At 42.4% G+C, this 21273-nt stretch overlaps 1 protein-coding gene across 1 annotated transcript; it reads right to left on the reverse strand.

Moving 5' to 3' along the window:
* Window positions 1–11: 11 nt before the first annotated feature.
* On the reverse strand, window positions 12–10516 carry SLC51B (solute carrier family 51 subunit beta). Its single transcript, XM_055320051.1, has 4 exons — window positions 10105–10516; window positions 2851–3049; window positions 1813–1903; window positions 12–254 (listed from the first exon to the last, which is right to left on the reverse strand). The coding sequence occupies exons 2-4, from the start codon at window positions 2945–2947 to the stop codon at window positions 44–46; spliced, it is 399 nt and encodes a 132-aa protein (XP_055176026.1). The 5' UTR covers window positions 2948–3049; window positions 10105–10516; the 3' UTR covers window positions 12–43.
* Between the last annotated feature and the right edge of the window lie 10757 nt (window positions 10517–21273).

Raw genomic sequence — 21273 nt, forward strand, 5'->3', positions numbered from 1 at the left:
CATTTATCTTATCTGACAGCATGGGCAGTGCTCTGAACTCTTACTAGGTCTCTGATTCTTGTAGCTCTGGGAAAACCAGTGACACATCTTTCTCTTTTAATTTAATTTCCACCTGAACTAAATTTTCCTTTTCTGAGAGCAAAGTCTGTCTTAGGATGTTCAGGTTATTGTCATCTCTGGTTTCAGCCTCAGTCAAGTCTTGGTCTTCTGGAGTTTGTTTTTCTGGTTTGTTTCTCCCCCGGATCTTTTGATTTCTGGAAGGAGAGAAAACACAGTTGAAGCTGGGTTCCCTGAGCTGGAGTAATGAGTGGTTGGGGCAATACTGGGTCTCCCAAGTGGATTAGGGATTGGAGGGGAAAATCCAGGAGGCAGTTTTGGGAACTGTTAGGAGAGAAAGCGGAGATAGTTTGATGTGCTTTCGGCAGAGAAACAGCTTATACTCACCCAGGCATCATCTCATCAAATCCTCATCGCCACCATGAGCTCAACTATTATCACCATACGCTCCCCTTACAGGTAAAATGGGGTTCAAAGAAGCACATATCTTGGACATGCATTTAAGTCTCCTGACATTTTCTCTATCCCAGGCCTGTCCTCCTGCTTAGTGCAGGTTCTTGTTACCCCCTCCCCACCTTCATCCACCTCATCCCCAGAGGACTTCAGGAAGTTCCTAACTAGTCTTCCTGCTTCTAGGTACTTGCTTTTCCAAACCAGCCCCCATACCCACACCAGTCTTTTTTTTTTTTTTTAAGATTTTATTTATTTATTCATGAGAGACACAGAGAGAGAGAGAGAGAGGCAGAGACACAGGCAGAGGGAGAAACAGGCTCCATGCAGGGAGCCTGATGTGGGACTTGATCCCGTGACTCCAGGATCATGCCCTGGGCCAAAGGCAGGTGCTAAACCACTGAGCCACCCATGGATCCCCACCGGTCATGTTTTTAAAATTCTGGTGCACACATATCACACCTCAGCTCAAGCACCTTTAGTAGCTCCCCACTGCCCATGTCCTTAACCTGGGATTCAAGACCTAGCCTGCCTTCCAGTAACTCCCCCAAATGTCCTCCCGTCGAAGGTGGTTTTATGCAAGGTACTCCTAGGCTTCGTGGCCATAGTGGAGGGACCCAGCTGTGGGACCAGGGGACTGCCCAGAGACTCTGCTGGGGCCGTAGAGGGAGCTGCTCAGTGTCTGCTGCTCCCATAGACAGCCACTTCGTCCCTGAGTTAACCTTCTAAGGGCCATGCTTCCTGACAGGGTCAGAAAGGCAAGGTCACCTTTTTAGAAGCTACACCCCTGTGGCTCCTTTTATGTCCTACATACAGACTAACCTTGCTAAAACAAATCTTCATGTCCCTGTGCAAAGCCATTCTCTGGCTCCCCAACGCCCAAGAGCTAGAACCTGAATTCCTTGGGATGGAATTCTAGGTCCTGCCTGCCTCTTGTCCTCCCTCTGCCCCCACCCCATGTCACACTCCACAGCCATATGGCCCGGCCCTCCTTTTTCAGCATCTCAAGCTTGGTGCCTATTGTCCCTCAGTCTAGAAGCCTTCCCTGGTCCACTCTCCCTCTCCCTCTTGCCCTGAAGGCCCCAGATCCCACCAGTGTGCTCCCACACACTCTATGTCCCACACAGAGCATCTGTCACTCTGAACTATACTTGTCTCCCCACCAAACTGTAAATTCTATAAGGCTGCATTTTGCTGTCCCAAAAGATGGCTAGCCAGCACCTCTAGGTGACCACTCCCTAGATTTCCCTTGGGAGGGCAGGTCTCCAACCCCCCAGGGATCACCCCCAAACCAAACCAGCTCACCTGTTTGCCCGAATGCTCCTTCCCAGGAGAATGAAGCTGATCATGCCCACTATGCCCACCAGGGCAAGCATGGAGTAATTCCAAGGAGATGCTGGGGAAGGACACAAGGAACAGAGACTTGAGGAAAGGCTAGGTCCCCCTCAGGCTCATGCACAGTTGGGGCTTGGGCTCAGACTCAGCTCATGGCATCAGTCATCCCCTGCTGTGAGCCAAGTGTGGTAGAGACTAATGAAGATGAGCCCCTGCCCTGCAGGAGCTCTGGTTTTGGGGAGAGGCAAAGGGAGGGACAATTTCTGCTCTGCAGAAGCCCTTGTCTAATGAGAGACAGCACTACAGTTGGATAATAGTGTGGCCATGGGGAGAGAGGGGGAGGAAGGGGTGACAATGAAACCGTGTCCAACAACTGCCAACGGAGAGTACATCAAGTGACTATTTTGAATTTAGGTAATAAGCTCTGTCCACCCTGAACCAAAATGAGGCAGGATCCAGCTCCAGAGCTATTGCATTTCCTGTTCCCCCTGCCAGGAATGCTCTTCCCCCACATAATCTGTGGCTCATCATTTCACCTCCTGCAGGCCCTTACTCAAATGTCAGCTTCCTAGTGAGGCCTTCCTTGACCGTAGTATCTTCCCTTCTACTCCCTTTCTATGCTTAATTTTCCTCCTTACAGCTCATCACCAATGTGCTATGCATTTTAGTTGCTTGTTTATTTTCTCTTGTGTTAGAATGTGTGCTCCATGAGGGCAGACACTTCTGTGCTTCATTCACTACCATAACCCCAATGCTGAGAACAGTGCCTGGTGCACAGAGGAACTTATTAAATATTTGTGAATGATCCAGTAAATGAGACTACGAATGACCATGCCCCGAGAAGTGGAGGGTACAGTTAGGCCAGACCCTTCTGGGAATGAAGATCCCTCAGCCTCAGTACCTGCCTTGGGGGGAAATGTGCAGCCTGCCATAAAGGAGACCCAGATTCCACTCCTTGCGTCGAGGTACAGACCCCACCACCCCCACCACCAGCCCTCCACAACTTACCATCTTCTACCCGAAAAACCCAAAGCATTTCGTCCAGCAGTTCCTGAGGCACCACGGTACCAGCTGGGGCTTGGGTGACTCCCTCACTGTGGTCCATGCCCCTGCTCCTAGTTGGGTTATGTTTTGGAAAAGGAAATCCTTAGGTCTCTTGGCTCTCCAGCTGCCTTCCTGGCCCTTGAGCAAGAAGCCCTGAAGACCCCTGGAAACAAAGCAGAGAGCATGACGGGATAGCCCACTCCAGTTTGACCCTCTTATTGCCCAAATCCTTCTCTCCTCCGGTGCACAACTGGGTGTCAGGCCAGGTGGAGTCTGAAGAGGCAGACACCAGAGAAGTAGGAGTCATTCAAATCTTTAGTAAGACTCATTACACATGGAGAAGGACATTGACCTGGAGGGAGAACTCTGGGACCCTTGCAGGGAACATCTATTCTTGCCTGCCCAACATCCCCATCCAGCTTCTGCAGCCCAATGTGCTCTGTCACCCTGGTTCCTTAGTGAATTGTCCCACTTTCCTCCATTGATTTTCATGTGATAGTGAATCATAGGCCCCCGTGTCCCCACCTAGGCCGGCCCATCAGTGTCTCTCCTGGAGACTGGCATACCTGTGAGCTGGAGCTGACAATAGAAAAATGCCAGAGAGAGGTAGCTGCCAGCACCTGCTACCAAGTGAGGCGCAGCGGAAGAGCCTGAACTCCTGCTCCCTGGATAAATCCTTTCTTAATTTGAGCCTGTTTTCTTTCCTCCAGAACAAAGCAGGTTCAGCTAACTGTGTTTACCAAAGCTCCGTCCATCCCCAAACTGTCACAAATCTCGACATATTCTTGTATTGCCTGTACTATTACTATCTAATACAAAAATGTTCACAGTCCACATTCAAAGGAAAAGAAATAGGTACAATTAACTTTGACAACATATTTTCTTTAACCCCACGTATACCAGATATTATCATTTTAATGTAATGAATATAAAAATGGTTGAGATATTTTACCTTTTTGGTACTGTTTGAAATTGGTGTGTAAATTTTACACTTATTGCATATCTCAATTCTGACTAGGCACATTTCAAGTGCTCAGTGGCCTCATGAGGCTACTTTACAACACAGCCAGGTCTGTTCCCAGGCCGAGACCAGGCCATGGCCCTGATTCTCCCAACTGCTCTGGGCTCCCGGCTTCATGACAGCAAGCCATCGGAAGTGAACTTTGGGCTATGAGCCAAGGAGCTGGCCCCTTATCTGCCTCTGCCTCTGGTTAATTTGTCTAGGCAAATCTCTGGGTCCTCTGAAGAACAAAAAAGGAAATAATAAAAAAAAAAAATAGAGGCAGAAATCAAGGGGAGAAATGGACATGATGAACAAAACCAAAAGCTGGTTTAAAAAATATATTAGTAAATAAATCTCTGGCAAGATTGACCCAGAAAAAGAAAATGCAAATAAAATATAGAACCAAAAAAAAAAAAGACCAGAGATTTTGAAATATAAAAATGTATTTTGAACTATATGCTAAGAGACTTGACAAACTAGATGAAATGGATGAATTTCTAGAAAAACAGAAAATATCAAAATTATTCAAGGAAGATACTTGAAAACTTCTAAATAATAAAGAAATTGAGGGGCATCTGGGTGGCTCAGTCTAATAAGTATCTGCCTTCAGCTCAGGTCATGATCTTGGGGTCCTACATAGGACTCTCTGCTCAGCGAGGAGCCTGCCTCTCCCCCTTCCTCTGCCACTCCCCCTACTTGTGCTCTCTCTCCTTATGTCAGGTAAATAAATAGAATCTTTAGGAAAAAAATCTTATTAAGAAAAAAGAAATTAAAATGATAAGCCAAGTCCTCCTCTCCAAAAAATAAAGCCTAGGCCTACATGGCTTTAATCGTGAGTTTTAATAAACTTTTAATAAGCAATTGATTCTTATTTTACAGAAGTCCCCCAAAATAGACAGCACTAACTGGATTGCTCTTCTAACACTGGTTTCAAAACTAGATGTGGGCCATGCAAGAAGAGAAGATAATAGGCCCATTCACTTATGAAAGTAGACACAAAAATCCTAAATAAAGTAGTTACTCAAATTCAACAATGTATTTAAAAAAGCATTACCAAGGAACTTAAACACCAGGAATAGAAGGACAGTTTGACATCAGAAACTATATCAGTATAACTTACTACATTAATAGGCTAAAGGGGAAAAAAAACATATGATTGATACGTATGATAAAAACTCATAGGGCAGCCCCAGGTGGCTCAGCGGTTTAGCGCTGCCTTCAGCCGAGGGCCTGATCCTGAAGACCCGGGCTCCCTGCATGGGGCCTGCCTCTCCCTCTGCCTGTGTCTCTGTCTCTGTGTGCGTGTGTGTCTCTCATGAATAAACAAATAAAATCTTAAAATAAAAAACTCATAGCAAACTTGAAGTAGAAGGAAAACCTCTTCAGTTTGGTCTAGGCAACATAAAAATCCTACAGAAAACCTTATAGTTAATGGAGAAGCTTTAAATGCATTCCCTTTAAGATAAATGGCAAGGCAACAATTTGCTGGCTGAATTTGACCATTATAATAAGTCCTAGAGGTCCCAGTAAGGAAAGAAGAAGAAGTAAGTGTAAATTAGCAAATGGGATTATATAAAACTCAAAGCTTCCATACAATGAAAGAAAAAATCAACAAAATAAAAAAGCCTATAGAATGGTGAAAATTTTTGCAAACCGTATAAGAGGTTAATATCCAAAATATATAAAGAACTCATACAACATAACAACAACAAAACAATCTGATTTAAAAATTGGCAGAACAAAATAGACATTTTTCCAAAGAGGACATCAAAATGGCCAACAGGCACATGAAAGGATGCTCAATATCACTCATCAGAAGGGAAATGTGAATCAGAAGCACAGTGAGATATACCACCTTATACCAGTTGGAATGGCTATCATCAAGAAGATAAGAGACAACAGGTGCTGGGAGGATGTGGTGAAAAGGAAACTGGCATATACTGTTGGTGGAAATGTATATTGGTTCAAGCAATATGGGAAGCAACATGGAGTTTCCTCAAAAAATTAAATCTAGATCTACCATATGATCCAGCAATTTGACCACTGGGTAAATATATGCAAAGGAAAAGAAAACATATATTGAAAAACCATATGCACTCCCATGTTTTTCCAGCATTGTTCACAATAGGCAGGATATGGGGGCAGCCTGGGTGCCCACTGACAGACCAATGGATGAAAAAGATGTGTTGTACATACACAGTAGAATATTATTCAGCCATGAGAAAGGAGGATATCCTGGCATTTATGACCAGATGGATGGACCTGGAGTACATCATACTAAGTGAGATAAATCAGACAAAGAAAGACAATTGTATGATTTCACTTTTATGTGGGATCTTAAAAAAAAAGTCAGATTTGTAAGAACAATGGAGTGAATGGTGGTTGTCAGGGAATGGGAGTTGGGAAGATAAGCTTTATATTGTTTAAAGGTACAAATTTGCAACTAATAGTAAATAAGCCATAGTCATCTAATGCATAATATAATGAATATAGACAATATCATACTGTAATTATGTAATGTGATAACCATAACTACAAGACAATAATATTCCAATATAGAAATGTATCAAAGTAACATATTGTACACCTTAAATTTACACAATATTTTATGTAATATATATTCAATTAAATGAAGTGTGAGATTTGATAGGAAAGAGTTGAGACTTGTAATTCTCAGATGACAAGATCATCTACCTAGAAAGATATACAATTAGAACTAACAGAAGCATTTACTGCTTCTACATTTATACATTTGTTGCTGTATACAAGGTCAATAGCATTTCTCACATTAGTAGTGAAACTGGAAAATTAAATAAAAATAGGATATCATTCAAGATCGCATCAAAGCCATAAATCATCTAGATAAACTTATCCAAGCATACGAAAGACCTCTACAGAGAAAAAAAAAATAGGTGGTCTGAATAAATGGAAAGACATCTATGTTTTTGGATAGTATATATATTATGAACATGTCAATTATCTCCAAACTAATCTAATAATCCCATACAGTCACAATCAAAATTCTATTAGATTTTTTGAGGACCTTGATGAGCTTATTCTAATGTTTATATAGAAAAAGTAAACACACAAAAGTAGCTAGTAAATCTTAAAAAAAAAAAAAAAAGACTAAGAGGAGGACTGGTCCCAGTAGAGGTTGAGAGACAGTGATAAAAAAGGTGGTTTTGACACAAGACCAAATTGGAAACTGGATATACAATAAAGGTAGCTCTAATAACCAGTAGGGAAAGGAGGAATTGTTCAGTAGACTGTGTCAGGGAAACTAGCTCACTGTATGAAGAAAAGGAAGACTGGATGATGCACATCTAACAAATAGCAAACCAAAACAGACTCCAAAATTAAAGACCTAAATATAAGAGGAAAAATACATAAAGTTAATAGAAGTGGAGTAGGACTTCTTAAACAAAACTATAAAAACTCAAATCATTCAATTAAAAAACTGACGGATTTGATTATATAAAAAACAAGATTATCCATTCAATGAAGAATACCATCAATCAAGTAACAAACACATTTCTTGTTGGGATAAGATACTTACAATGCTCAAGATCAAGAAAAGACTGATATCTAGAGTATACAAAGAATTCTTGCAAATTAACGAGAAAAAAGGACAGGAACCCTAAAAAAAAAGGTAAAGGATGTAAACAAGCGATTCACGAAATAGGAAACCCTTCATAGTCTAGTAAGCATATGAAGAAATGATCAATTTCTTTGGTAATCAAAAGAATGAAAATTAAAACAAAAATGAAATAGTACTTGGCATCTATTAGATGGACTTGGTTTGGAAGGTAGCTAAGGCTGGGAGTTGGTGGGGCTCTGGGGCTATAGCCCCAGGCATTAACAGAGGGAGTGTAGACAGGCAGCCATCCTAAGAGCAAATCAGCCAAAGTAAGTATACACACCCCACGACACAGCAATCCCGCTCTTGAGTGTGTGTGTGTGTGTGTATATATATATATATATCCCAAAAAATTATCCTCGAGGATCATAAGGGGGCATGCCATAGCATTTATGAAAATTCAAAATATGCACATAATACATATTTTACAAAAACATTTTAAGAAAGATACACATTATGCACATTAGGATACTTATCTCTGGGGGAAGAGGATCAAGAATGAAAATGAGAGTAACTAAAGAAATAGTTTTTCTTTAGGAGAGGGGTTTTGAACAGACCAATCATTCATGAGAGACACAGAGAGAGAGAGGCAGAGACACAGGCAGAGGGAGAAGCAGGCTCCATGCAGGGAGCCCAACGTGGAACTCGATCCCAGGTCTCCAGGATCATGCCCTGGGCTGAAGGCGGCGCTAAACCGCTGAGCCACCAGGGCTGCCCATGAGCAGACCAATCATGAAAACATGGTGGCACTACTAACAATGACAAACGCAGAGAGAACAGGAGGGTCCCCAAGGCAATCTCAAGTGCCCCTACTCTGACATTGTCTTCTGTAGTAGCCCCTGGATACTCAGCCAGGAACATCCCAAAACAGCCGGATGGCAAACAGCCAAACAGAAAAGCAAAGTACTAATAAAAGGATTGACATCAGAGTTTTTTTCCAACTCTACTCTGAGAAAACTGAAGAAGCGTCAGACTTTGAGGGAAAATATTTTGACACAAATATAACACTGAGCTAAGTTTTTTGTATATGAATGATCATTTGTGTGTCAAGATAGAGATAGAAGTTCAGGGAAAAAGAAAGATCTTTTTTATGCTTTCTGGGACTTGGATGCATACTACCTACTTACTCATTACTTACTGAATATATATCGACTAATGGAAGGACAAAGTTACAGGAATGGCTAATCTATGTGATTTGCTATTCCAGCTCCAACTGTCTGTCCAGAGCACTTGCTAAAAGGGGTTGTGATTTCTGCTCAGTCTCAGACGCAGGAGTGTCTGGATTAATTAGTAACATTGGCCATAGACTTATGTCACATGTGCAGACCCCCCCAGGTCCATAGAGAAAAGAGTGTGAAGGTCAAGATACTCAACACTCACTCCCCCCAAGGAAGTAGGATGGGGTCTAAACATGTGAGACGTTCACTTTGAACATTTCTGTATTACATACATTTCTCATAAGTATACATTATCTTCATGAAAACAATACATGTAATTATATTTTAATGTATGTATGTTTTAAATATATATTTGATGTATTTGTGTGTATTTTTAATGCTCGTATATATTTACCCTTTGAGACAACAGTTCCAATAGGGGTTGTTTAATGAATAGAACTAATAAGATGTCAGTTCTTCCCAGCTTGATCTATAGATCCAGGGTAATACCAATCAAAAATCCCAGCAAGTTATTTTATGGATATGGACAAACTGGCTCTAGAGTTTATACAGATGGACAGGGGCAAAAGACCCAGAATAGTTAACAATATTGAAGAAGAGGAGCAAAGTCAGAGGACCGATGCTACCCAACTACAAGACCTACTCTAAAGCTACAGTGAGGGGATCCCTGGGTGGCTCAGAGGTTTGGCGCCTGCCTTTGGCCCAGGGCGCGATCCTGGAGTCCCTGGATCGAGTCCCGCGTCGGGCTGCTGGCATGGAGCCTGCTTCTCCCTCAGCCTGTATCTCTGCCCCCCTCCCTCTCTCTCTTTCTTTGTCTATCATGAATAAATAAATAAAATCTTTTAAAAAAAATAAAGCTACAGTGAGCAGGACAGAGTGGTACTGGAACTAATCAGAAAAGTGTACAAATTTGCATGTGGCTAAAAAAAAATTTGCATGTGGCTGATGTCCACAGCAGAAGGTGTGTTTTAAATTGTATACTATTGTTATAATCAACATACACCAACAAACAAAAAGGCAAAATGATAGCATGACTTGAACTGAGCGTCAGCCCTCCCTGGTTGCATTAGATGCCAAACAAAAGGAACAAAGGACACATTTCCTTCAGAGCACTTAATCAGTTTCCTTCTACAGTGAGCATCGTATTAATATATCTGCTTTTGAAAAATTATTAACCAAACTTCACGATTCATTTGGCTTTGATTTTTCCATTATTGTCCTTTTCCTATTCCAGGGTCGCATCCAGGATATCACATTGCATTTAGCTGTCATGTCTCCTTAGGCCGCTTTGGGAGAGTCCTGCATTTTATACAGGGCTTCACCATCGATCTGCTGCTAGGCTGGCATTCCTGCCAAAGATCCTGAGCCACCCATCCCCATGGGAGGTTGAAGACACTCACCCTGGATCCTGCTTCTGGGTCCTGCCTTGATCTGCTGTTAGGAGCAGCACTAGTTTCTGGGTCCTTCTCTCACAGGAGTGCCAAGGGGTCTCTGTACCTGAGCACCCCACACAGCTGTCCCCTGTGGGGCCACGCTCCAGAGCCTGTGTCAGTGGAGCCCATCTGGTAGCTCTGGCACACACCCTTGGCACACGCCCAGGCCTGGAACCTCCTCCGTCACTCCAGGGTGAATGACCTCTTGAGTGAGTGGCCTCAGATGACAAACTGGCTCCGTGTGACTTTCAGGATCTGAAAGAACCAGGAGCTCCATGCTTTCCTTATATGTTGGCCTCAAGTAAAGAAAAAAACATCTAGATCCTCTCACCAGCCTAGGGAGTGGGCTGGGGAGGACCCCCGGTCTGGGAGGTCCATTGTTGTGGGGGAATATGTGGTCTGTCCACCCCAGGCCTCTGTTTCCTGCTATGATCAATATTTAACCATGGCACAAGAAGCCAAGCCTGGCCTTTTATAGCCTGTGCTTTCTCACAGTGAAGTTCATGGCCTTGTGTAAATTCTCTACAAGGAGCTGTAAAATAAGACCTTTTGAGGGCCAAGGGTGGGGGAAGGCAAAGCAAGGGAGGCTGTGAGTGACCCGGAAAGGAGGAGTTCCACAGGCTAGGTTGAACAGGATCATGTGGGGGAAGGACTTGGTGGAGAAGCAGAGCAAGGCCAGATCTGTTCAATTCTTTCATTTTTTAAATAAGATTTTATTTATTTATGAGAGTCATACAGAGAGAGGCAGAGTCATAGGCAGAGGGAAAAGCAGGCTCCCTGCGAGGAGCCTGATGTGGGACCCGATCCCAGGACCCCAGGATCACGCCCTGAGCCAAAGGCAAATGCTCAACCACTGAGCCACCCAGGTGCCCAGATCTGTGCAATTCTGATTGTCGGTGGGCTCCTCTGGGCTTTTCCACCCACTGGCTCCTTGCATCTCCAGCAACCTTTGGAGTTGGGTCAGCAAGGAGTTCCCATTTCGCAAATGAGCAAACAGGTCAAGTGAAGTCAAGTAAGAGGTCCAAGTTCCTCTACGAGTTAATACTGATTAACAGTGTGGATGGCAGCATGGTGCAGAGGAAAGGAGACCCCACAGTGAACCTCGGTCTGAGGTTCTCCAGCCCAACGTCATTTTGTAACTCATTCATTCACTCAATAAATAGTACCCGAGCACCTACTGTATGGATGCCTGGCAAACATGCAGGCAAGGATACTGCTCTCTTGGAGCTCACACTCTAGGAGGGGGATACAAGCAACAAAAGAGTCAGCAAAAACATAAGATAATTGCAGCTAGTGACAATTCCTGTGAATAATTTAAACAAAATGATATACAGAGAGATGGGGCAGGGGAAATGTGACTACTGTATTACTATACCAAAACCCGAAAGATCTGGGATAGGGGGTGCAAAGGCACCGAAGATTTAATGATCTTAATGAGTTTAAGAAAAAAGGGGGAGGGAGCAAAGGAGCTAGGATTAAGGAAAGTGCCAGGAGATAAAGTTGGAGGAAAGACAGAAGCAGATTATGCAAGGCCTTATAAAACAGGATGAGTTAGGATGTAATGAGAAATCACTAAGCAGGAAGTGATGTGGTCTGACTGATATTTATCTAAGATCACTTGGCCTGCTGGGGTGAAGAACGGATTGTAAAAGAGCAAGAAAGGAGCTGGGAGACTTTCATTCATCCAACCAAGAGACAGTGGTAGTTTGGGTCAGGATTGTGGGGATGAGGGATGCCTGGGTGGCTCAGTGGTTGAGGGTCTGCCTTTGGCTCGGGGCGTGATCCCAGATTCCTAGGATCAAGTCCCACATTGGGCTCCTTGCACAGAGTCTGCTTCTCCTCCCTCTGCCTGTGTCTTTGCCTCTCTTTCTGTGTCTCTCATGAATAAATAAATAAAATCTTTAAAAAGGATTGTGGGGATGATAAGAAGTGGTCTGATCCAGGTTGCATTTTGGGGAGAAAGGCAGCTGAGAGTTTTCATGAGAGAGGAGCTCAACACTAATTCTCTTAAACATCAAAGGAATTCAAAAGGAATTTATTGGCTCCTATAACTGGGAAGAGCAGGGTGGAGCTGACCTTTGGGATAGCTGGAACCAAGAACCTGAAGATCCTTAGCTCTTTCTCTCTCCTGCTCTCTCCTTGCTTCTTTCTGGATATCAGGATCATTCCCGAAGTCTAGCCATCTCCAGGAACCTGGACCAGGCTGCAGGAAATCCAGGCTCACATCTTTATAGCTGAAAGGAAAGGAGTCCCTTTCCTCAGTTTGGCAACTCCTGAGAAAGGACTCCATTTGTCTTGGCCTGGATCACGTACCCATGTTTTGGGATCAGTTATCATGGCCAGAAAGAGAGGTACCATGGATGGCTCAAATCTCATACCCATGGGAGAACCATAACTGTGAGCTGGATAGCCACTTCAGTGTGGATGCCTGAAGTGACTCCTTGACCCCAATCCTCCCAGATCTTCTCTGTCTGCCTTTGAGGAATGTCATGAGGCCCTCAGAGGGCCCTGTGTCCCCTTTCAGAGGAGCCTGCCTCAGCCCAAGTAATGAGAGAAGTAGTATGATACTTCTGAATCATTTTTCTTTTTTTGCGAATTTTGTAAACTTTTTTTTACTGAAGTTGAACATACATATAGAAAAAAAACATACATATAGAAAAGTACATGAATATTAAGCTATGGCTTAGAGAATTTTCACATGAATACACCTATGTGTGAAACCCTCACCATCCAGATCAAGAAATAGAACATTGCCAGAACTCAGAGGTAGACTTAAGTCCATCTCTGGGCACTATCCCCCCACAAAGGCAACCACTATCCTGACTTTTTTTTTTTAAGATTTTATTTATTTATCCATAAGGGACACACACACACACACACACACACACAGAGGCAGAGACACAGGCAGAGGGAGAAGCAGGCTCCATGCAGGGAGCCCAACGTGGGACTTGATCCCGGGTCTCCAGGATTACACCCTGGGCTGAAGCCATCGCTAAAGCACTGAGCCACCCAGGCTGCCCTTGATTCTTGTTTTTAGAAGACAAAGTTCAACCTATCTACTTCTTTCGCCCCTGGTTATTGTTTTTAGAAGAAAAATTTCAACCCATCCACTTCTTTCCTCTGTCTGGAACACAAATCCAATGGTGAAAAGGACATCTGAGGCTAGAAGTCATTACATTATAACCCATGAGCCAAATCTGACCTGCAGCCTATTTTGTAAGTCAAGTTTTATTGGAACATGGCCATGCTATTTGCTCGTGTAATGTCTATGGCTGCTTTCATACTATGTTAGCAGAATCAAGCTGTTGGGACAATGATTGTATGGCCTACAAAGCCTAAATGTTTACCATTTGGCCCTTTTCAGAGAGAGCTCGTGACCCAGACAACAAGATAAAAGAATCTGGGTCCCTGAATGACCTTATGGAGGAGAGCAGCCTACCTGCCCTTGACTACCTGTCTACCTCTGGAGGGCTATATGTGAGAGAAGTAAACTTTGATATGATTGGGATCTCTTTGTTACAAAAATTTAGCCTGTACTGTAACTGATACATACATTATTTGTGCCCCAAAACTGTTGAGTAGGGGAATACCATAGCATCAGAAGAACTAAGTTCTAGTCCTGTTCATCCTCGCTGCAATCAGCCATGTGCCCTTAAGCTAGTCACCTGCACCTCTTTTTCTTATCTAATTATACATAAGCTTCAAAGAGAAATAAAAAGGAAAGGTATTTTAGAAACTATTATCAGAAGAGGCCAATCATGTGTTGACAAAACCCAGGTCTTTTAAACTCAGGAGATTTTCCCCTGGGTCCAACTAGTTAGTTTTTCTGTTTAAAAAAAAAAAGAAAAGGTTAAAAACCCAACATGAAGGAGATCTCTTTTCTTAAGAACAATGGGTGGTGAAGTTAGGGAAATACCCCCTGGGCTGTCCAGGGTCTTGACTCCTCAGCTCAGGGCACTTTAATCTCAGCCCAGGAGTAAGGTGCTGGGTGGAGGTCTGGCCAGAGCTCCAGGGTCTAAAGAGAAGCATCTTTCTGCTTCTCAGCCGCCTGCCTCTGCAATGCCTGCTGGGCTGACAGCCAGCAGAGGCTTCAAGGTGGTAGAGACTGCTGCATGTGTACGTCCAGCTCAGGCTGTTCTGCTCCTTAGGGTGGGCCATCCATCATCAGCTGATGCCAGGAGGGGCGGACAAGCCCTTGGCTAGCCATCTGTTCTCACCTTCATTTTAACAAACATCACTTACAGTCAGAAGCCAACCTAATGATTCCGTTTCAAAAATAATTCTGGCAATTTCCTGATAGTAGCACATTCTCTTCTCAGTAGAGAAAACTTCCTAAACACCAAAAAGAAATCTAAAGGTGATGATGTAAGGAAATGACAACACAGGGGAACAGAGACAGACGGACAAAGATATTTACTGCAACACTGTTTAAGATGATTTAGAAAAATCTAACTGGCTAAGAACCGGGTAGGGGTTAAATTATGGTACCAATGGAACGAGGTATTTTTTTCTACGGGCCAATTTTTATATTAAACCCAGAGGAGGGGATTCCCGGGTGGCTCAGCAGTTTAGCACCTGCCTTTGGCCCAGGGCATGATCCTGGAGTCCCGGGATCGAGTCCCACATCCGGCTCCCTGCATGGAGCCTGCTTCTCCCTCTACCTCTGTCTCTCATGAATAAATAAATAAAATCTTAAAAAAAAAAACCCAGAGGAAAGAAATGTAGAGTAGAATTAGTGTGGGCATTTTTGGAAAAGGTAGGACAATTAAGTCCAAAATTAATGATGCTTAAGCACTGACTTGATGCCTCCATCTGTAAGAGAGTGGTTGAAAAGAGAGACAGGTATCCGAAGGGAAGCAATCTTTATCCTGAACTAAAATGATCTCAGGGAGCAAATCCTTTTTCAACAGACCTATATCTTGCCAGAAGCATTTTAGGGACTTTGCAAAGTATTGGAAGTTTGAGGAAGAGACTGGTGTGTAGCAATGGAACAAAGTATGTACCTTCTCCAAGCAAGGACATTGGGCAGTCACCACTTTCAACTTAGCTACAGCATTTGATACTTTCTATATCATTGACCCTCTTTATAATCCTCATTTCTATGTCTTTGACCCTTTGCTCCTGGTTACAGTATAACCGATTATCTTCTGACTAAATCAAAGTCCAAGAGTAAAATCAAATCAGAGTCTCTCAGCCTTTCATTTTATGAGACATGGGAAGTTTAATCATTGCCATACACAGCAATCTGAATAGCTTCATTTGAAAATGAATTGCTAAATAACGTGAGAGGTGTGTCCCTGACCACTTGGAAAGGAAGCACTGTGTATTAATCTGTCTGAATTTTGTTGTTATCACCTTTGGCAAGCCAGTAAGCATTCTTTGGGGGGGAACTCCGCAGCATACAGCTGACCAGCATTAAAGAAAACATTTCTGATAATTTAGTTAGGACCATTTAGTTTTATTACAATCTTGCTATAAGGGAAAACGCCTCTGGTAGTCCTAGTTTAAAAGTTCACTTTTGGGGCAGGCCCGGGTGGCTCAGCGGTTTAGCACTGCCTTCAGCCCAGGGTGTGATCCTGGGGATTGAGTCCCACGTTGGGCTCCCCTGCATGGAGCCTGCTTCTCCCTCTGCCTGTGTCTCTGCCTCTCTCTCTCTCTCTCTCTCTCTCTCTGCCTCTCATGAATAAATAAAATAAAATCTTTAAAAAAAAATTCACTTTTGGTGAATGGTTAGATAATCATTCTCAGACTAGATTTTTTAAAAAAGAAGACTGTTGATTAAAGGGTCACTAAGACTCTTGACTGGTGTCAGTTGGGTGGGTGGGTGACTAGTTTTCTAGAACAAATCTTGTCTTAAATTTAGCAGAAAATTGTCTACACATTTTGATGAGGAATCATAATTTCTTTCCAGAAGGAAGTTGTGAAATTATTTAAAAAGAAGAAAAGTTCTGTCCTTGATTAATTAGGTTTGGGACAATTTTTCTTTTGAAGCCTCTCCTTTTGGCTCAGATTATTTTTAAAGATCTGTCAAAAAAAATTGGCTGTCTCTTTATGTTAATTAAATGTCATGCCTGGTTGATCACTTTTTACATTTTTTTTTTTAAATGGAGGCAAGTAGGGATGCCTAGGTGGCTCAGTGGTTGAGCATCTACCTTCACCTCAGGGCATGATCCAGGGGTCCTGGGATCAAGTCCCACATGGGGCTCTCCGCAGGAAGCTTGCTCCTCTCTCTGCCTCTGCCTCTCTCTCTGTGTCTCTCATGAATAAATAAAATAAAAATATTTTTTAAAAATGGAGGCAAGTAGACATACAAAACATACATAATCATCATTGTCAGAAGTATTCATATCCACATTAATATTATTCCTTTTAACAAGCTTCCTATATTTGGGAAGAGTTTCCAAAGGAATATTGTATGGTGATTCAGTCTGGTGGTAACAATTTCATGCAGCTTATGAATCTGAATCATGTAAGTGTTATTCTATGTGTCATGTTTTAATTCAGAGTTCTAAAAAGAGGCATCTATAAATGTACAAAGACCTTGCTGAACAGTAAGCAAAATTAGAGCCACAAAATTAGAGGCAGAAAGTTAACTTTTCCCTGTAAATTGTATAAAGCCCCGGGGGTAAGTTTCCATTCTTTCCATGGTGCCAGATATGCTTTCTACTGACCTTATCAGCCCATTTGCTCTGAGGCCAGAAACCACCTCACCAGATTTGGTCAATCTCCCTGAAGGTTGTCAATGTTTCTGGCCTGCCTGGAAGGGGCAGCCTTTTCTACCTGGAAGGTTATGATCCATAAGCCATTTCCTTGGAGGGCTTTATAGTATCATTTCCATAAAAGAAATAAGGAATCTCTTGTCATTTTGTTTATTTGCTTATAGCTGTTTGAAGATTATGTATTTCCAAAAGTTCCCTGGAAGTTAATGGGTTCTTTTAATAGTCTACATTTTGGAAATTATAGCAAAAAGCTTCTGTCATTTATGCAGAAGAAAAATAAAATTGTATTTCACTACCTCAGATGACTTATAGACTGTACACACACGATCAGACATGTGATCAGTGTATTAAGTGGAGTTATATTAATATCCTATTATATATATGCTTCCCAATTATTTAACTAATTTTAATATCTCATTATATATTTTTTAAATAAATGTACTAAATAATGTTAAGTACAACATTATTCAAAGCTTTAAAAAATTTTTAAGATTTTATTTATTTATTCATGAGAATACACAGAGAGGAGAGAGAGAGGCGGAGACACAGGCAGAGGGAGAAGCAGACTCCATGTAAGGAACCTGACGTGGGACTCGATCCCAGGTCTCCAGGATCACGCCCTGGGCTGTAGGCGGCGCTAAACCACCAAGCCACCGGGGCTGCCCAAAGCTTTAAAATTTTTAAAAAGATTTTATTTATTTATTTGAGAGACAGGGAGACAAAGCTTGAGCAGAGGGGGAGGAGACAAAAGAGAGGAAGAAGCAGACATCCCGCTGAGAAGGGAGCCTGATGTGGGGCTCGATCTCAGGACTCTGGGATCATGACCTGAGCTAAAGGCAGATGCTTAACCAACTGAGCCACCCAGAAGCCCCTAAATTTTGGTTTAAAAAATAAAATTAGATTTGTGAAGTCTCTTAAGATACTTTTTACTACAATATTTTTTTTAATTTTTTTTTTACTACAATAATTTTATTCTTGTAACTTGACTGTGAGGAAAGAAGTACATTTTGGAGGATCCCTGGGCGGCTCAGCGGTTTAGCACCTGCCTTCGGCCCAGGGCGTGATCCTGGAGTCCCAGGATTGAGTCCCACGTCGGGCTCCCTGCATGGAGCCTGCTTCTCCCTCTGCCTGCGTCTCTGCCTCTCTCTCTCTGTGTGTCTCTCATGAGTAAATAAATTTAAAAATCTTAAAAAAAAAAAAAGAAGTACACTTTGTATGGATAAGAGTAAATAAAAATATAACTTTTAAACAAGTTTATTGGGATATAATTTACATAGCACACAATTCACTCATTTAAAGTGTACATCAGTAGCTTTTAGTATGTTCTTAGAGTTGTGCAACCATCATCACAATCAGTTTCAGAGTGCATCAATCCCAAAAGGAACTTTGTGCTAATTGGCAGGCACCCTTCATTTCTTTTTTTTGTAAAGATTTATTTATTTATTTATTTTTTATTTTTTTTTAATTTTTTTAAACATATTTTTTTTTAATTTTTATTTATTTATGATAGTCACACACACAGAGAGAGAGAGAGAGAGAGGCAGAGACACAGGCAGAGGGAGAAGCAAGGCTCCATGCACCGGGAGCCCGATGTGGGATTCGATCCCAGGTCTCCAGGATCGTGCCCTGGGCCAAAGGCAGGCGCCAAACCGCTGCGCCACCCAGGGATCCCAAGATTTATTTATTTATTTGAGAGAGAGAGTGAGCAAATGAGGGAGGGAAGGGGGAAGGTGAGGGGGAGAATCTCAAGCAAACTCCCCAGTGAGCATAAAGCCAAACGTGGGGCTCAATCCCAGGACCCTGGGGTCATGACCTGAGCCGAAATCGCTGGTCACTTAACTGACTCACTCAAGCACCCCAAGAATCCCTCATTTCTACCAACATCCACCCTTGCCCTATTTTCTGCCTCTATAGATTTGCCTATTCTGGACATTTCATATAGGTGGAATCGTACATTTATTTGGTCTTTTAGTGACTGGTTATAAAAAGTAGTGTGCAATCTCCCAAGTACTCATACTGTTTCCATGCTACTCCTTTTAATTTCTTAATTTTTTGTCAGAAAACAAAATATCATTTATTAATTAAATTAATATGTCTAAACACTTAAAGTTAGTTATCTTAGAATTATTACTCAAATTGACATTCAATATTAAATTAATCACTGTTGGTATTAAATACACAGGCTAAATTTTAATGATGTAATGCAAGCAACGTAATTCTGTGGTTCCATATGGTTTACAACATTGCATGAAGTTTACATACTACACTAGTTATTATAATTAAATTTGGTTGAGGCCTCATGCTTATATCTACATAGTCTTATATTTTTTTGTATAAGTAATGATTTCAGTGGCCTGTAAGACAAGTATAAAGAATTTGGAAATTTCAATTAATTGGGCTTATCAGAATATGAATATAAGAATATAAATCCAAGCCTTATATGAACTAAAATGTTATGTTGGAATTTTACTTACTTTGTAATAAAATCAGATAGAGTCTTTTTAAAAATTGGAGTATACAGGGCACCTGGATCGGTTGGTTAAATATCCCCCTCTTGGTTTCAGTTGGGGTTGTGATCTCAGGGTCATGAGATTGAGCCCCCACATTATTATCTTGTCAACTTCCTTGCAGAGCTAGGAAAATGTACTTTATAAAAAGAAATACTCCTTTGTTAACATTGTACAGCTTTTTTCCCGGGGGGAAACTAAAGATTTTAAGATTTGGTCTCTTTACATCTGTTTTGATATTTCACTTGGTTTTACTATTTATCAGCAGCAAGGGAAATCTTCCTTATCTTAAGGCTGCTTCTCATTCTTGTACTACCACATCCAGCTTCCTTCCCTTCCTGGGACTCTGACGTCCATTAGATGACGTTTGACCTCTCCAGAATCTCTCATCAAGGTCACCCAGTCCTGTGGGCACAACCTGCCTCTTAAGCTCTCACTTAGGATGGTAAGACACCTGGGTTCCTACTGAGACACAACCTACTGCATAGAACAGCCTTCTTACTATTTAGTACAGGATGGGTTAGGTGGGGAGGCATCCTGTCCCGGTCTGTCCCCAGTGAGTGGACTTGTAGCCCAGTCCTGCTTTACCGAGCAGCTGGACAGCCTACGGAGGGACACCTACTGAGACCACATAGGGTAGAAGCAACACTGACAGCGAATCCAAGTGGAAAGTGCTGGAGCTTGGGAATGGGCCATCACATTCAACGACAGGAAATATTGGTGAGCAGCACCTCCTGGCGGACTTCTGATGCAACTACAGGCAGGAGATCGTAATACAGGAAACTGCTTCCCAAAAGACGTTTCACAGTGCTGTTCGTGGCCGCCCCGTGGTTCGGTAGACCCTCTCCTGACACATGTGGCATTGTCCCAGATTATGCTCGGAAATTCTTGTGGATTCAGGCATTGGCCATTTTACCAATTAGAGCTCTGACCACTCTCCTCCCTGTGCTCCTGCTCCATCTTTCCCAGGGCTCTTGCTGCTCCTCCTTTTTGACTCTCAGCCCAAAAGGGCTGATCACACACACAGAAGTTGACTCTCTGGCAGGTCTCTGCACTCCTCAGAAATCATACACACAGGGCTCCTGGGTGGCTCAATAGGTTAAGCGTCTGCCTTCAGATCAGATCAGGATCCTGGGGTCCTGGAATCCAGTCCTACATCTGGTCCCTGCTCAGTGGGGAATCTGCTTCTCCCTTCTCTCTGCTCCTGCTCGCTCTTGCTCTTGCTCTCAAACAAATAAATAAAACCTTACCAAAAAAAAAAAAAAAAGAAATTATACACACATATTCAGGATTAAGGTGAGATGATGGAGAACAGGAAGAGGAGATGCTTCCTTTTTCCTCTCATGCCAGATCAGCTTTCTCACCCTCCAGATATTAAGATCAATTTTACATTCAAGGTTTCCACCAAACATCTCCACTTGATTCTCAACATATCAATCTTTAAGCATTCAAAGCTAAAACATCGTCACAGCACCAAGCAGGCTTCCTCTGTCAGTGATCCTACTCTTGCCTTGTCACCTGGACTCAGAACCTGGAGCAATTTCATTGATTCATCATACATATATACTTCATTCATCAGTAGAGAGAAATTTCTGGAAACCAGAGCACCAGGGTAATATTACAGCCCAGTCCCTTGGATGTACTTTCTGGACATCTTAACTTATTACTTAAAACTGCTTGCCATAAGGGGCTGGAATCTTCATCTTCTCTGTGTGCTTTATAGTAGTTCCAACAATGGATTTTCCTGGGCTTGGAAGTATACTTCCCCATATATTCCTAACTTACTACCATGAGTAGTAAGTCTATTTAACACACAGGTGAATTTGTCAATGTGTATGCAAAATCAGACAACTTCCTTCCGTAATTCCAAACTGTGTGGAAGCAGCGGTTCCCACAGAGCACAGGCTTCT

The sequence above is a fragment of the Nyctereutes procyonoides genome, unplaced genomic scaffold, assembly GCF_905146905.1.
Source record: "Nyctereutes procyonoides isolate TBG_1078 unplaced genomic scaffold, NYPRO_anot_genome, whole genome shotgun sequence".
NCBI classification, from domain to species: domain Eukaryota; kingdom Metazoa; phylum Chordata; class Mammalia; order Carnivora; family Canidae; genus Nyctereutes; species Nyctereutes procyonoides.